Source organism: Trichosurus vulpecula, chromosome 5, assembly GCF_011100635.1.
Source record: "Trichosurus vulpecula isolate mTriVul1 chromosome 5, mTriVul1.pri, whole genome shotgun sequence".
Classification (NCBI taxonomy): Eukaryota; Metazoa; Chordata; class Mammalia; order Diprotodontia; family Phalangeridae; genus Trichosurus; species Trichosurus vulpecula.
This window is the reverse complement of record NC_050577.1, coordinates 94,771,478-94,788,913: the sequence shown is the minus strand read 5'-3', so window position 1 is coordinate 94,788,913 and position 17,436 is coordinate 94,771,478. Positions and strand designations below refer to the sequence as shown.

Here is a 17,436-nt window from a genome sequence, read left to right as displayed (position 1 = left end):
TTTTATTTTTTTAGATATCACCCTTCATATTCAACTCACCCTGTACCCTCTGTCTCTCTACATATGTATATTCCCTTCAGCTACCCTAATACTGAGGTCTCATGAATTACACAGATCATCTTTCCATGTAGGAATGTAAACAAAACAGTTCAACTTTAATAAGTCCCTTATGATTTCTCTTTCTTGTTTACCTTTTCATGCTTTCCTTGATCCTTGTATTTGAAAGTTAAATTTTCTATTGAACTCTGTTCTTTTCACTGAGAAAACTGGAAAGTCCTCTATTTTATTGAAAATCCATATTTTGCCTTGGAGCATTATACTCAGTTTTGCTGGGTAGATGATTCTTGGTTTTAATCCTAGATCTTTTGACGTCCAGAATATCATTTTCCAAGCCCTTCAATACCTTAATGTAGAAGCTGCTAGATCTTGTGTTATTCTGACTGTGTTTCCACAATATTCAATTTGTCTCTTTCTGGCTACTTGCAGTATTCTCCTTGAACTGGAAACTCTAGAATTTGGCAACAATATTCCTAGGTGTTTTCTTTTGGGGACGTTTTTCAGGAGGTGATCAGTGGATTCTTTCAATTTCTACTTTAGCCTCCAGCTCTAGAATATCAGGGCAGTTTTGCTTGATAATTTCTTGAAAGATGATGTCTAGGCTCTTTTTTTGATCATGGCTTTCAGGTAGTCCAATAATTTTTCAATTATCTCTCCTGGATCTATTCTCCATGTCACTGGTTTTTCCAATGAGATATTTCAAATCGTCTTTCATTTTTTCATTCTTTGGTTCTGATTTATAATATCTTGATTTCTTATAAAGTCACTAGCTTCCAGTTGCTCCAATATAATTTTTAAACCAGTATTTTCTTCAGTGGTCTTTTGGACCTCCTTTCCCATTTGGCTAATTCTGCCTTTCAAGGCATTCTTCTCCTCATTGGCTTTTTGGAGCTCTTTTGCCATTTGAGTTAGTCGATTTTTAAGGTGTTATTTTCTTCAGTATTTTTTGGGTCTCCTTTATCAAGTCATTGACTTGTTTTTCATGGTTTTCTCACATCACTCTCATTTCTCTTCCCAATTTTTCCTCTACTTCTCTTACTTGCTTTTCCACATCTTTTTTGAGCTCTTCCATGGCCTGAGCCCAATTCATATTTCTCTTGGAGGCTTTTGATATAGGCTCTTTGACTTTGTTGACTTCCTCTGGCTGTACATTTTAGTCTTCTTTGTCACTTAAAAAAGATTCCAAAGTCTGAGTCTGAATCGAGACCATTTTTGCTGTTTGCTCATGTTCCCAGCAAACTACTTGACCCTTGAGTTTTTTGTCAGGGTATGACTGCTTGTAGAGTAGAGAGTACTTTGTCCCAAGCTTGAGGGGCTGCACTGCTGTTTTCAAAGCTACTTCTACACAGCAAGCTCTGCCACACAAGTGGTCCTTCTCCCCCAAGAACTGCCAACCAGGATTGCGGCCCAGATCCAGGCAGGGCAAAGCAGGCTTTTCACTCCAGGTCTAGTCTGCTATTTAATTCCTCCCACCAGGTGGGCCTGGGGCTGGAAGCAACTGCAGCTGTAGCTCTGGAAGCAGCCTCAGAGCTGCACCATGTCCCCTGCCCCCAGGGTGTTGGCCAACCACCAATTCCTTTCACTCTGTCCCAGAAGCTTTTTCCACTAACCTTCTCTGTTGTCTTTGGTGTTTGTGGGTTGAGAAGTCTGGTAACTGCCACAGCTCACTGATTAAGGGTGCCAGGGCCTGTTCTGCCCAGCTCCTGGTCTGGTTGGTCCTGGTGTAGCCCAAGCTGGGTTCTGCTCTGCTCCCAGCTCTGTGCAATACACCCTTCCCAGTGACCAGCCAGGCTGTCCTGGCCTGGAGCCCTGCTTCCTTCTGCTATTTCGTGGGTTCTGCACCTCTAGAATTTGTTCAGAGTCATTTTTATACGTGTGTGTAGGGACCTGGGGGAGAGGTTAAGCAAGTTCCTGCTTTCTAGCCACCGTCTTGGCCGCACCCCCTATTCTTTCTTTTAAGACATAAATTGTATCTTTTATCTTGCATTAAAACACCAAACAACAGCATTTCCATATATACAGCAGAACACGAAAAAGAACATTGCATATGAAATTATGAAGGTCCATTTTATACTTCTATTTTTTAGAAGAATATAATAAATTCCACCTATTACTTTCAAAACTGCCTCATTTATCTGTACTTCCTTCTTTTCTCTCCCTCCAAACCTCTCCACCATTAAAAAATAAAGAAAATTCTGACTAGGATAATCAAACAATATCGATCTCCAATATTACCAAATCCAACTACACACATGTATGGATATATGTGTGTGCATATATGTGTATATATATATGTATGTATGTATGTATGTATGTATGTACATATATATTTTTAAGTTTATTTTTATCATTCACTTTAAAATTTTGAGTTCCAAATTCCCTCTCCCTCCAGCCCTTCCCCCACCTATTGAGAAAGAAAGTAATATGGTATTCATTATATGACAGTGTATATCTTTCTGCGATTCATATTCAACACCTCTCTGTTAAGAGGTCGGTGACATATTTTATCATGGGACCTCTAATGACTTGTTTCATGATTGTTTTTAACAGAACTCTTAATTCTTTCATATTGCTTTCCTTTACAATGTTGTTTTTCTTATATAAATTTTTGTTTTCCTCATTTTATTCTGCATGCATCAGTTTTGTTGGTTCTCTGAAATAATTTTTCATTTCTTATGATAAAATAATATTTAATTACATATATAATACCACACATTGCTCAACCATTCCCCAATTGATGTATTCCTCTTCAGATTCTAATTCATTTATAATCCCCTTACCCCTTTTAATTATCTCTTCAGAATCTGGAAGTCTGCTTTGTTGATAACTATTCCCTCCCCAGTATTATCCTTTCTCTTAAGATGCCAATCCCCTACCTTATTTCCCTGTTGAGTTTAACATTTCTCTTTCCTACATTACTGTGTTCCTTTTACTTTACCTTCTCTTCTCCCTTTTAAAACCATTTGAACAGAACCAATCCAGTCTAGGTTCTCCCGTTTTTCTTATTTAACTCCCTTTTAGAATATTGCATTCCAAAATCTCCTCTAGTTTATATTAGCAGCTATCAGGTATGTGATCTTGATTATAGTTCCTTAGTAATTGAGCTGCTTTGGGGGAAAGTAGAATGCTTGCAGTATATTATCTTTCATATGGGAGCTCATAATTTTAATTATGACATTCCTAGGATTCTTCCTTTTAGGGTTTCTTTGAGGAGGTGATCAGGAAAGTTTTTCTGTCTTTGCCCCTATTTCTATTACATCTAGGCATTTCATTTATGATATCTTGAAACATAACGTCTGGACTCTAGTTTGGGTTGTGGCTTTCAGGTAGAGTAATGATTCTTAAATTTTCTCTTCTTGATTTTTTTCCAGTTCAGATGTTTTGGGGATGATGCCTCACATTTTGTACTATTTTTTCAATCTTCTGCCTTTGTTTTTAATATTCTTTGATATTTCATGGAGTTATTAGTTTCTATTTGATCAACTCTCTTCCTGGAGGAGTTTAGCATTTTCCATTGTGAGTACTTTGATATTATCTTGGATCATTTTATTGATTAGAGTCACAGTTGATCGTCATTCCGATATTGCAGTTACTGTATACAATATACTCCTGGTTCTGCTCACTTCACTTTACATCAGTTCATCTAAGTTTTCCAAGTATTTTCTGAAACCATCTTACTTGTAATTTTGTATAGCACAATTTTATTGCATCACAATTGTATACCACAACTTGTTCAGTCATTACCCAATTGATGGGCATCCTCTCAGTTTCCAATTCTTAGCCACTAAAAAGAGTTGCTGTATGCATTTTCATACATATAGTTCGTTTTCCCCTTTCTTTGGTCTCTTTGGAAAAACAGACCTAGTAGTGGTATTGCTGGATCAAAGAGTTCACATAGTTTTGTGGCTTTTGGGGCACAATTCCAAATTGTTCTCCAGAATGATTGGACCAGTACACAACTCCACCAACAGTGCATTAGTGTCTCAATTTCTCCACATCTCCTCTAGCATTTCTCATTTTCTTTTTCTGACATGTTAGTTCATTTCATAGGTTGACTAGGTACCACAGACTTGATTTAATCAGCATTTTCTAATCAATAGTGATTTAGAGCATTTCCTCATATTACTATTGTTAGATTTGATTTCTTCTGAAAACTGACTGTTCATATCCCCTGACTATTTATCATTTAGGGAATGGTTCTCATTTTTATAAATTTGGTTAAGTTCTCTATATATTTGGGAAATAAGGCCCTTATCAGAGAAAATATGATATATATGCCATATGCTATAAATTATATGCTATAAGTTTTCCCTTCAATTTTGACTTTCCTTCTAATTTTGGCTGCAATGTTTTTGTTTGTGCAGTTTCATGTAATCAAAATATTCACTTTACTTCCTATAGTCCTCTTGGTGTCTTGTTTGGCCATAACCTCTTCCCTTATCCATAGATCTAATGTGAAAAATTTTTTTCATGTTCTACTTATTTGCTTATGATATCAAGAAAGTTAAAGAATAAAAGCTAGGGTTCCAATTAGGAGGCTTTTGCAAAATTCAGGTCAGAACTGAGTAGAACCTAAATGGGTATGGAGGTGGGGATGTTGTATGAATAAGGATAAGAGAAGACACACAGAGGTATTGTAGAGATAGAATTGTCAAAACTTGATTAAGTCACCAAAAGGATTTTCTAAAATCAAAGGTTAACTATGTAAACCCTATCCTTACTTAATAAACTTCAGTGCTGCCTTATTACCTCTAGCATCAAATATAAAATGTTTTAGTTGGCACACAAAGCCCTTCCTAACCTACCTTTCCTCCTACCTTTCCAGTCTTTTTATACCTTCTTCTTTGCCATATCCTCTTCAATCCAGTGACGATGGTCTCCTTGCAGTTACATGGACAAAACACTCCATCTCTTGACTGAACATTTTCTCTTACTGTCTCCCATTCTAGGAATGCTCTCCTTCCTTATCTTTACCTACAGCCTTCCCTGGCTTCCTTTAAGTTCCAACTAAATTCCTACCTTTTACAGGGATTCTTTCCCAACCCCTTGTAATCCTCCTGCTTTCCCTTTGTTAATTATTAACTGTTTATCCTGCATATAACTTGTTTGCATATATTTGTTTGCTTGTTGTCTCTTCCATTGAACTGTGAAGTCCCCAAGGGAATAGGCTGTCTTTTGCTTAGCACAGTTCCTGGCACATAGTGGGTGCTTAATAAATTTCTATTGACTGGTTATATATGAGAGTGTAACAATAATGTTGCTTGCAACTGCTCTGGGTGTATAAGACCAATAACACCAGCATACAGGGCTGCTAGCATAGGTTCTTTGATCTGCTTTTCTAAAAGAAAGCAACTTAAAAGGGGTCAACAATCTCACTTTAATCAAACATATATATATATATATATATATATATATATAATATATTTATGTATGTGTGTATACATACATATATACATACATACGTACACACATATATACACACACACGTGTGTGTGTATATATATACATACATACATACATACATACATGCATACATATCTACCATTCACTTAGTTCAGTGGAAAAGTCAACACCCTGACCTTCAGAGAAAATACAAACAGAAATTACAAACAAAAATTATATAAACAGAGCAAATAACACAAATCAGCAGCAGGCTTCTAATTGTTTGACCATAGCAATATATACATAGTTACCAGAGAGAGAGGGCAGCACAACCCTCATGACCTAGGCTCATGTGACTTAGGCTTCCATGTGACTTAAGCAGGTCACATGGGCCTATTAATAGATGGGAAAAATCTTCCCATCAAGCAACAACAATGCATTAAAAATATAGGGGTGTAGGGGAAAGTGTAGTCAGTCAGTCAATTAATATTTATTAAATGTGTATTATGTGCCAGGCATTGGGATAAGCATTAGGAATATTTTTTTAAAAAGGCAAAAGGCCATGCCCTCAAAGAGCTCACAATCTCCCTGGGGGAGATAACATATTTTTTAAAAAGTTGAAAGGAGATCAGGGGTTATTTACCTTGGGAGGGGGAATAATGAAGACTTGTAGCTGGGTAGAAAATGATGAGATGACTGTCCTAAGTTTTCTCCTTATGTGGAAGATCTGGGAGGCCCTCTCTAATGTCTACCTTCCACACCTTCTAATCCGAGGGAGGGAGAAATCCCAAATCTGGTAGATATTGAAGAGATATGAGTTTCAGAGTTGATGTGATCTTGCAGAAAGATAAATTACTGAAGATTTAAAATTCACTGCAAGGTTGTGAACCTAGTGACTAGAAGGTTGCTGCTGCCATGGATGTAAATAAAGAAGTTAGGAAAAGGGAAGCATGTGCTTTAAAGGGAAGATGATGAGCTCTATTGCAGCTCCATGTTCCTTTATTGGGTTCGAAGTGTCTATGAGACTTGCAAATGGAGATAGGTGTACAGCAGGTAGTCAGAAAAGGATAGTTGCTCAGGTGAGGGATGAAGGTTGTCTATGTAGATTGGTGTGCCATTTGCATCAAGATAAACCTGAGATCCTGACTGGTCACCAAGAGAAAGAGAATGTAAGAAGAAAAGAGGGGACAGGACAGAGTACATTTTACTACGAGCTTCTGGAGACAAGGGCTCTGCTTTTTAGGTGGACATTAAAAACTGAATATTAGAAATTATCTGTATTAGAGAAGGATTCATGGCCATGAACTAGGGGAGACGTATTTGAGCAGGGAAGGAAGTTTGTGGGTCATGGTTCAGGTCACACAACAGAGATAGATATGTATGTATTCCACCTAGGTTAGCCTCAGCACTTGCTGTAAACTTTTGTTTTTGCTACTTCCTTCACTATGAACAGGAAATTATTATTCTTCTTGCTAGGCTTAGCTTACCACAGAAGCCAAGTTCCTTCTAATAAGAGCTATTGAATGTGAAACTAGGAGGCAAAACTGGTGATGGACTGGGGTGGCAACGTGCACATAGGAAGTCACTGCAGAACAAAATGAGAACCAAGAAATGTGAACAATTAATAGAGAATGAAGTGGGGAGAGTGAGGGGGAGACGAGGGGGAGACAAAGGGTAGAGAAAAGTGAGAGAGGAAGAGGACCAGCATCTGCCTTGGACAGCCCTGACAATTCCAAAGCAAACAAACTAGAGTTGTCAAGTTATCATTTGCCTTAGATAATAAGGATGCATCAATTAAAAAGTGTGTTGTATTAGAAGAATGAAAAAAAAAATTATTCGTGGGGATTAAAATACAAGCAAGACAGTCCCAGTCTTCAAGTAGCTTACATTGTAAGGGGGTGAAAATCCATATAGGGGAATGGTAACCAAAGAGGAGTGTTTTAGACAGTGGAGTCACAGGGAATGGCAGTTAGTTTCACAGGATGATTGATGATTGACATTTTCTTTCCAATGTTGAAGTAATTACTCAGAGTCAGAGCTAGTGTGCAGGCAAGGTGGAGGGGAAGGGTAAATGGAGACATGTCAAGTCAATTAAATAAACATTTATTTTTTTTTTTGAAATGTCAATAATGCTTTAATAGAAAATGGTTTATGTGGACATGAACTTTTTATAAATGTTAAAAATCAAAATAATGTTTCCCCTCATAATAAGCTAATTTGGAGAATTAAAGTTAATCTTGACAGCAAAAGACCTGAATTTAATGATATAAAAGGAATTCTAAAAATGAAAAACAAAAATTTTTGGTTTCTTAAAAAAGAACACTTTTTAAAAAGTATTTCTTAAGTTCAATGATATGTACAATGTATGCTCCAAAAATATTTGTTGAATGAATGTTTTAAGTTTCCAGCATCATTTAACCTAAGTTGGTCAAGTTATGCATTTTTGGTCATGAATATAGATAAAATAAATAGAAAATAGAATAAAAAGCATGAATGTCTCATTAAAAACATTAATATGACAATTTCATAAATACAAAATGCAGTACATTTCCTCTTTAACTCAAAATGATTTTTTTGCAGTTAAAATAACTAATTTAGAAACTTATACAAATCTTATATTCCTATTTTTAAAAATATATTTTTAGAAGTTTTTAAATTGCACAGTTAATTTTCTTGAACTTAATCAATTATTAAAAATCAAGTATCAAAATTTAAAAGTGCTTGAAATGTTTTCATCTTGTTTCAACTTTATTGCTTTGTACAGACAGGTATTTCTCATTTTATGGCAAATCATTTATGGAATTTAAAGCTTTAATTAGGATAAATACTCTGTATTACCTTAAGACTCAAATTTATAACAATCCCTAGCAAGGGGAAGTAAATCTGTAGTATATTCACTGTGTAAGAGCAAGGAACAGGCCTGCAAGTGACACCTTCCCTACTGCCATGACTGATTTCTGAGCCAGTGGACCACTTGTGAAGTAGGCCTTTTAGCTTATAGAACTTTCAAACCAAGGGATCGACTCTTTCCTTGTAGATACATCTGTAAGTTGTGCTTCTCCATACTTCATTCATCTTATTTCCCACTGTTTTCCTATTATGCAGAAAAGTAGCATCTTCCTTTGAGAATAGAGCTGACAGTAGAACAAAATTCCATCAGGCCAGCTCATAATGCAACTCTTCTATGAACTGAGAATACCTATTATTTATAACATAATTTTACCTTTGAGATTTTGTGCAAAAACACCTGAATCTACTTCCAAAAGGAAAGAAAATTCTGTTTGGTAACTTGATTTCATATCAAGTATCTATGAGGTAAAACGATTTTCTGCTTTTCTCTCCCATAAATATTTCTTATTGTAAAACTTTTTATTCCACAGGAAAGGGTTCCAAAGCTTTTTCTGCATTCTTCCAGTTGTGAAAATTCTCTTTGTACCATTCAATTGTTTTCTTTATTCCTTCTTTCCAGGTAACTTTAGGTCTCCATCCTAAACCATGCATTTTTTCTGATTTCATAGGATATCTCATGTCATTGGAAGGTCTATCATCAACATAATCAACCCAATTTTCCATTTCAGACTCTGAACTGGTCTCTTTGATCAATTGTATCAATTCTTTGGCAAGTTGTGCGATTGACATCTCAAAATTGGTTCCTATGTTATAAATTTCACCTGGTTTCCCTTTCTTTAGAACAGTGAGAAAAGCTTCTACTACATCAGCAGCATAAAGGAAATTTCTTTTTTGGAGTCCTGAACCATGAATGCAACATTTTCTGTTGTGTTGCAATAACGATATAAATTTTGAAATAACCTTTTCTGGATACTGATGTGGTCCATAAACATCACTGCTCCTTGTGATAACAACTGGAAACTTATACTGTTCCCAGTAAGACTGTACAAAACATTCTGCAGCTGCTTTAGATGATGCATAAGGATTTGTAGGTTGTTTTGGTGAAGACTCATCAAATTCCTCTGATTTCACTGGGATTTCTGATGTAGACTCGCACCTTCTCTGCAACTTAGGGTCTTAAAGAGTTGCTCTAAGGCACTGAGAAGTTAGATGGCTTGCCTCATCAAGGCTACCTCCATATACTTCATCAGTGCTCACATAAATGAATTTCTCCACTCTGGCTTCATAAGCAGCACTCACCAGAACATGGGTACCATAAACATTGACATAGGTAAACTCCAAGGCATGGACAAATGAAAGATCTACATGTGTTTGAGCTGCAAAATGTAGTACTATATCTATCTTCTCAGTTTCAAAAAGCAGTTTTATGAAGTGAGGTTCACAAATGTCACCCTGTATAAACTTGTAGTTTTGTTTGTTAGAAATGGTTTCAAGGTTCTTCAGGCTTGCACAGTAGCCCAGCTTGTCAAGATTGATGATCATATAATCCGGATAATCTTCTACTAGAGAGACTATCACATGTGATGCAATGAAGCCAGCACCGCCCGTGACCAGGACTCGCTTGGCGAAGCCGCTCGGTGGCCCCGGGGCTTCTCCGCCAGCAGCAGCCGACATCTCTGACTCAGCTCTCTAAATAAACATTTATTAAGCATATACTATATCCCAGGCACTGTGCTAAGCATTAAGAATATAAAGAATGGCAAAAAATGTAAAGGGGGTAAGAATTTTTATAATGTCTACTATGTGTCAGAGGCTGCACTAAAGGCTTTAAGCTTTACAGGTATTGTCTGCTTTGATTCTTACAACAACCTTGGAAGGTAGGTGATATTATTATCCACATTTTACTGCTGAGGAAACTGAGAACAATAGAGATTATATGACTTGCCCAAGGTCACATATCTAGTGAATGTCTGAGGCCAGATTTGAACTCTGGTCTTCCTGACTCCAGGTCCAGGAGTTTATGCATTGTACCACCTAGCTACAGATTGTGCTTTCAAAAAGCTCACAGTCTAATGGGGGGTGAGATAACAAAGTTTCACATATGTGTGTGTATATGTATTCATATTTAGACATATATATTGATATGTGTGTATATGTGTATATTAAAACTATGATATGTATATATGTATGTATACACACATTTATATATAAACACATATACATATTTCATGAAATATATACATGTGTATAAATATATGTGTGCACATATGTATGTTTGGAGAGAGAGAGAAAGAGGAAGAGAGATGGGGGGAGAGAGAGAGAGAGGATAATTGGAGATAATCTCAGAGAGAAGACACTAAGATTAAGGAGGACTGCCGAAGCCATGTTGGAGAAGGTAGGAATTAGGTGAGATCTGAAGGAAACCAAAGAAGCCAGTAGGTGCAAGAGAATTCTGAGCATGGGGGACAGCCCCTAAAAAGAACAGAATCTGGAAATACAATAAAGTGTTGAGTAAAGAAGAGCAAAGAGGCCAGTATGACTAGCTTACAGAGTGTGTGGAGGGGAGAAAGATACAAAATGACAGCAAAAGTAGAAAGGGGCCAATTTATGAAGGGTTTTAAATACCAAAGACAGGATTGTATGTTTCATCCTAGAGATAATACGGAGCCACTGGAGTTTATTGAATAGGGGAGTGACAGGTACTTTAGGAAGATAATTCGACAGTTGAGTGAAAGATGGAAAGATTGAATGAGTTTGGTTTTGAACATGATGAGTTTAAGTAATTTAAGGACAGCCAGTTCAAAATGTCCAACTGAGGAGCCTTAAGATTAGGAGGTGGGTTAGAGCTGAATAAGTAGATTTCAGAATCATCAACATAGAGATGATAATGAAATCCATGGAAGGGGATGAAATCACCAAGTGAAATTGTATAGAGGAAGAAGGGAAGACAGTCCAGTAAGCGTCTAGATGAAGATCCAACAAAAGAAACTAATAAGGAACAGTGAGGTAGGGCTGTACACATCAGCATCGCAGAAAGAGGGGCAGGTAATGGCATGGCATACCAGAGATGGGATGAGATATGGTGAATGCTTATCAATCAGAATCTAGGGTCATGGACATGGGAGTACAAATATAGGTTGGGGACGATATGGCTGGGGCTGGTAGATGCACCAAATAGACATGTCTGTGAAGAATCAGAATTTTGATTACTCCCTCTCTCCATTTCTTATCTGGCTTGTTAGAGAGGCACAATGGTATTTCTCTTTGGGTTTGTTAATCATCTAGTTCATTGGACAGCTCCCATTGTTTTCTCATGCTCCTTCCATTTTCTGCTGTCATTGACAACTGGCTGCCCAAGGATAAAACTTCATTCCTTGCTCTCTTTTCCAGTAGTGTCTATTCCTTCTCTTACATCTCTCTCCCCCAATTCATTCATCCCAGAGTGGGAGTCAAAGTACTCATTGATCCCCATTGCCACTAACAGACTCTTCTCACACCCTCACTCTGCAGCCTCTCCTCCTTTGAGATTCCCATTACCCAAATATATCACCCAATCCATATTCTGGGGGCAATTATCTACCAATCACTGGGACACTTCTAATAAATTAAGTGCCTTGTTCAGTCTCCCACTCTACTTCAGCTCCTGCCTCATACTGGAGGACTTCCACATACATGCTGATGTTCCCTCATTTCCAAGGTCTTCAATCAACTCAATTCTCATGACCTGGTCCTCCACCCTCCCTGAGCTACACATAAGAATAGCCACAGCCTTGATCTTGACATCTCCTACAAGGGCTCCACTTTCATGATCAAGAACAATGAAATTCTGTGATCTGACCACAACCTCCTACACAGATGTGATGGTGTCATGCCCATGCTCAAACATGTTTAGTGGCTCCCTATTATCTCTAACAAATTCTTCCATTTTACAGGTGAGACTCTGAGAGGTTAAGATATTTGCTTTGTATCACATAGTTAATAAGTGCCTGCTCTAAGATTTGAATATCCATCTCCCAGATCTGATAAAGTATTATGCATTAATGGATGAGCCATGCTGGGCATATTTTATTTTAAAATATGGTCATTCTTACCAAAGGATCAGTTGTGGTTGATCTTTGGGCATCATTGATAGAACAGAAAATCATAGATCTAGAAAGATTCTTAGAGATTTTCTAATCCATCTTTATATATGAGGAAATTGAAACTCAGGCAGACAGCCTGATTTCTTCAAAGTCTCACAGGATTAGAGGCAGTCTCCTGACCCTGATCTCAGTGAACTCCCTGTTATGCACCATGGACTCAGTCCACAAAACATTCATAATTTGAATACTGGCTGTATTCATTGTCTCTACCCTGTCCATCTTCTGTCAATATTCAGTACAACAAAAGGAATGACTCCACCCAAAGTTTCCACTGTTTAAGCCTGATTATTTCTGTGGCTGTTCCAGGTAAACACGAAAGAAAGAAAGGTGGAAAGAAATGAAGAAAATCTCTATGGTAAGGAATATTTTTGAAAGGGCACAAATGCTCACTTTCTGCTTGATTATTAGGTGGTAGAAACATTCTAGGCTGGGATAGTGCCCCACCTCCACTCTCCCTCAGTGTTGTAGCTCACAGGAAACACCCACTCCTTCTGGAGGGAGAGGGGTTCTGTGTAACATACTCTCTGTCAGCTTGGATGTTTGAGAGCTAGTCAAGGCTAGCAGCAGATGGCACAGTGGTGAGAGTGCTGAGCCTGGGAACAGGAAGACCCAAATTCAATTATCACCAAAGACACTCATGTGACTTAAGGCAAGTCACTTTACTTCTACTTGCCTTAATTTTCTCAATTCTAAAATGAGTATAGTGCCTTTGGTTTTTGTGAAGATCAAATGAGATATTATTTGTAAATTACCATAGAAGTTGGTGTCAGCAGTTAGTAACACAAAGCGTGTAAGAGCTGGTTGGGCTTCATTTTACAGATAAGAACACCAAGGCTCAGATAGAGGAAAGGATTCAATAATTGAGGTTACACAGGGTGTTAGTGGCAGAACTAGGTCTAGAGTCCAGGCTCACAGCATGGAACATTGCTGAAGGGGGCAAGCCTGAGTAGCAAGGGCAGTACTGGGTCTCTGAATGAAGGCACTGAGAAGGGGGCAGAGGAGTCAACTCTGAGGGTAAGCTCTCACAATTAGTGTTCTATTCTTAAATTGTTGTCTTGTTAAGTGGAGAAACTGAAAGATCATCCTAAAAGGGTAGATTTGATTCCTGAATAATGTCCACTCCCTGTAGACTCAGAAGAGGAGAGGCAGCCCCTGAAAGAGCCCAAGCAGAGGGTAATCCTGGTGAAGAAACAGGAACCAGAAGAAGTGCAACAGGGAACAACATCCCTGGGGAGAATGTGTTTGTGTCCAAGCTTGGGACAATGTCAATGACCAGGATCTGCAACAAAGGGAACCAGAGCTGGGGAAGTGAGGAAATTGAAAGCATGGGCAGCCCTGATATCTTTGGTCTAGAGGTGTCTACTGAAGGTCTAAGTTCTCAAGAAATCATTCAGTGTAACATCCTCTCCTCCCCAGGGCCACACACACTGTTCTTTCTGACCCAGCAGGGTCACTACTCTAAGGTGGACCAGGACACCATGAAGAGGGTGAAGGAGATCTTTGGTAATAATGTCATGAATCACCCAGTTATTGTTTTCACCTAGAAGTAACTCCCTGCAGAATGACATCCAGTTCACAGAAAGCAAGGCCCTGAAAGAGCTTGTTGAGTGTTGTGGGGACTGGGTCTGTGTCTTCAACAATCTTGTCAAAGAGAGGGAGCAGGAAGAGCAAATGAAGGAGCTGCTAGATACAGCAAAGAGCCTAGTACAGAAGAATAGGGGCATGTACTACACCAATGAGGTTCACAGCCTAGTGGGAAAGCTTCAGTGGACCAGCCAGAAGGAGAAGCTCAGGAAAACTGGAGAGAAACTGGCTGAGTACAAGGAGCAGACAAAGAGTCTTCCTAAGATGAGCACTCAGAGATTTGTGGGACCCAAGGGAATCTGACTCAATGCTATGGAGATTTAACATTGTCATTCTTTACTTATTCTTTCCTTGGTAAGGGTTTTCATGATGCTTTATAATTATTGGTTTAGGCTCCAGCAGCTCTGAATTGTTTTTAGCTTCTGTCACTTTGATTAACTTTAGTGAGGAAATAGTGAGAAAACTTTCATGATTTAACAATTCTGAAGCCTTGGAGCTTACAGAATCCCTCCATCCTGCTGGCCTGTCTAAACCCTACATTGCCTCCAATGTCCACCTCAGCTTGCATATCCTTGGAAAGTCTTCCCATACCACACTAGCCCTCATTTCCCTCTTCTCACTCACCTTTTTTTTCATACATAGTCTATAGCTGGTTGGCAGCAATCATACATATTATCTTGCCTTTTCACTTAACAGTTTCATGTTCATGGATGCAGTCTTCACTACATATAAACTCCTGGAGATTAAGTCAAGGACTATGTCTTCCCACCCAATAGAAGTGGATAGTGGTTTACTTTTACACTGGTCTTCAAGATTTCCTTTTACAACAAACGTTTGTAGGGAGTTCAAATATCAATCTGCTCATATCTGAGGTTTAGAGCATATAATTGGTTTATCTCTAGCAGTAATAAGGAATGTTAGAGCAAGGACTCCATCTAGGTCTTTTGATTTTAAATCCAAAGCATTCTTTCTATTTTACCACTCTGTTCCTCCTTCTTCTCTATATAAGGTTTGGGCACATGGTATCTTAATAAAGATGGCTTGGATTGAATTGAAAACTGGACCTTTTATAAGAGAATGTATGATACTGTAATACAAATTAATTCTTGGTCTCCCCATTGAAGTTTATTCAGTGCAGTTAGTGATTCAGGGCATAAATCCAGTGTCTTTTGGGGCAGAGCCAAGATGGCCACATGAAAACAGCATCTTACTGGAGCTCTCTCACAAGTTGTGTCAGATGCCTCTAAAAAAGTGAATCTGAGCAGGTTTGAGAGAGTTAGAAACCACTAGTAGACTGAGTGGGCAAATTTCCAAGCCAGGAGAGTCCACAAGGTCGACAAGATGCATCTGTAGGCAGGGAGAGTACGCAGAGCTGCACCAGACCACAATAAAGTGGAAGGAGCTGTGGAAACCATCGAGTAATCCAGACTGGGAGAAAGCTGTGTGCCTGAAACCTGTGGAGATCCCCAGGCCTCCCAGAACAGGATGGGAGTCTGTGGAAGCCATGGGAGGCAGCAGCGCAGCACCTGAGGCCATGAGACATCTACTCCTGAGGCTTGCAGCCAAAAGGTTTGAAACACCTTCTTGAACTTCCAGGAGTCATAATGGCCAGGTAAACAGCTCTCATCCCTCCTTCTCTCCCTCCCTGACCCAGAGAATACCTCGGGAAAAACCCTGGAATAGAGGAGCCAGAAGTGGGGATTCAGTACCAAACAGTGGGAATTCCTGAGTCCCAGAAGTGTGGAGCCAGCAAGGGTCAACACGAGGAACCCAGACATGCATTTGCACAGTCAGGGGAAGTGGCAGACACCAGGACAGACCATGGTTGAGACCATCCGTGGTGGAGAGCAGCCACAGGGGAAAAGGAGACTTCTGGCAGCCAGATGACCCCTCCCCCAGACCTCAGGAAACCAGAAGCCATAGAACACAAAGCCAGTAACTAGGCTCACAATTCCAAGAGCAAGAGACTTGGGGCAGAGACTCCTGATCCTCAAAGAAATATACCTTAAATCCAGGAAAAAGCTAACCAACATGAAGAAGAACATGAAAAAACCGAGGACCATTGATTCTTTTTATGGAGACAGGAAAGATCAAAATACCAATTCAGAAGGGGACAGCATGGACACTATATGCACATCTGATACCTCAAATAGGAATGTGAACTGGTCTCAAGCCCAAAAAGCATTCCTGGAAGAGCTAAAGGAGGATTTTAAAAACCAAATTAGGGAGGTAAAAGAAAAAATGGAAAAACAATCACTGATGAGAACAAATTTTTAAAAAGTAAAATCAGCAAAATGGCTAAGGAGTTTCAGAATCTAATTAGAGAAAATGACACCCTAAAAGGTAAAATCAACCAATTGGAAAAGGAGACTCAAAAGCAAAACAAAGACAGCAATTCATTAAAAATTAGAATTGAGCAAGTGGAAGCTACTGACTGTATGATGCATCAAGCAGTCAAACAAAATGTAAAGAATGAAAAAATAGAAGAAATGTGAAAAATCTGAGTGGAAAAGCAACTGACCTGGAAAATAGGTCCAGGAGAGACAATTTAAGAATTATTGGTCTACCGGAAAGCCATGATGAAAAAAAGAGCCTGGACAGTATCTTCCAAGAAATCCTCAAGAAGAATTGTCCTGAGGTCCTAGAACCAGAGGGGAAAAGAGTCATCAAAGGAATCCACCAATCACCCCCTGAAAGATATCCCAAATGGAAAACTCCAAGACATATTCTAGCCAAATTTCAGAATTATCAATTCAAGGAGAAAATACAGCAAGCAGCCAAAAAGAAACAATTCAAATATCATAGAACTACAGTCTGGATCATGCATCATCTTTCAGCTTCTACATTAAATGACAGGAGAAATTGGAATAAGATATTCTGACAGGCAAAAGAGTCTGGACTACGACCAAGGATTAACTACCCAGAAAAATTGAGCACAATTTTTCAGGCAAGGAGATGGGCATTCAATGAAATAAGACCTTCCTGATGAAAAGGCCAGAGCTCAATGGAAAGTTTGATCTTTAAATACAAAACTCAAGAGAGACATAAAAAGGTAAATGGGAAAAAACCCCACAAACTTTGTTAATCAATAAGGGCAAATTGTTTACATCCTTAAATAGGATTATATTGTTTCATATATATATATATATATATATATATATATATATATATATATATATATATATATGTGTGTGTGTGTGTGTGTGTGTGTGTGTGTGTGTGTGTGTGTGTGTGTGTGAATCTTGAGAATAGTACAGTTATTATGACAATTGAAAGGGATACACATAGACTGTGGGTGTCAGTATAAAATAACTGATATAATGATAAAAACATAATTAAGAGATGTAAAGGGAGAGTTCTGGGAGAAGACGTAAGGAGGTAGTAGAAATGGGTAAATTACATCATATGAAGAGGCACAAAA

General features: G+C 38.5%; 1 protein-coding gene and 1 pseudogene across 1 annotated transcript; one reads left to right on the top strand and one right to left on the bottom strand.

Moving 5' to 3' along the window:
* Window positions 1-8,605: 8,605 nt before the first annotated feature.
* Window positions 8,606-9,963, bottom strand: LOC118851618 (dTDP-D-glucose 4,6-dehydratase-like). Its single transcript, XM_036761124.1, has 2 exons — window positions 9,508-9,963; window positions 8,606-9,408 (listed from the first exon to the last, which is right to left on the bottom strand). Exons 1-2 carry the CDS (start codon window positions 9,961-9,963, stop codon window positions 8,809-8,811), a joined length of 1,056 nt encoding a protein of 351 aa, XP_036617019.1. The 3' UTR covers window positions 8,606-8,808.
* A 1,293-nt stretch (window positions 9,964-11,256) lies between these two features.
* LOC118850934 lies at window positions 11,257-14,318 on the top strand (annotated as a pseudogene).
* Window positions 14,319-17,436: the final 3,118 nt, after the last annotated feature.

Bases quoted from the DNA above. Each gene is read 5' to 3' on its own strand.
- LOC118851618 (XM_036761124.1), bottom strand. From the start codon at position 9,963: ATGTCGGCTGCTGCTGGCGGAGAAGCCCCGGGGCCACCGAGCGGCTTC. The intron at 9,409-9,507 runs GCAAGCCATCTA...GTGAAATCAGAG, and splicing joins ATGGAGGTAGCCTTGATGAG to GAATTTGATGAGTCTTCACC.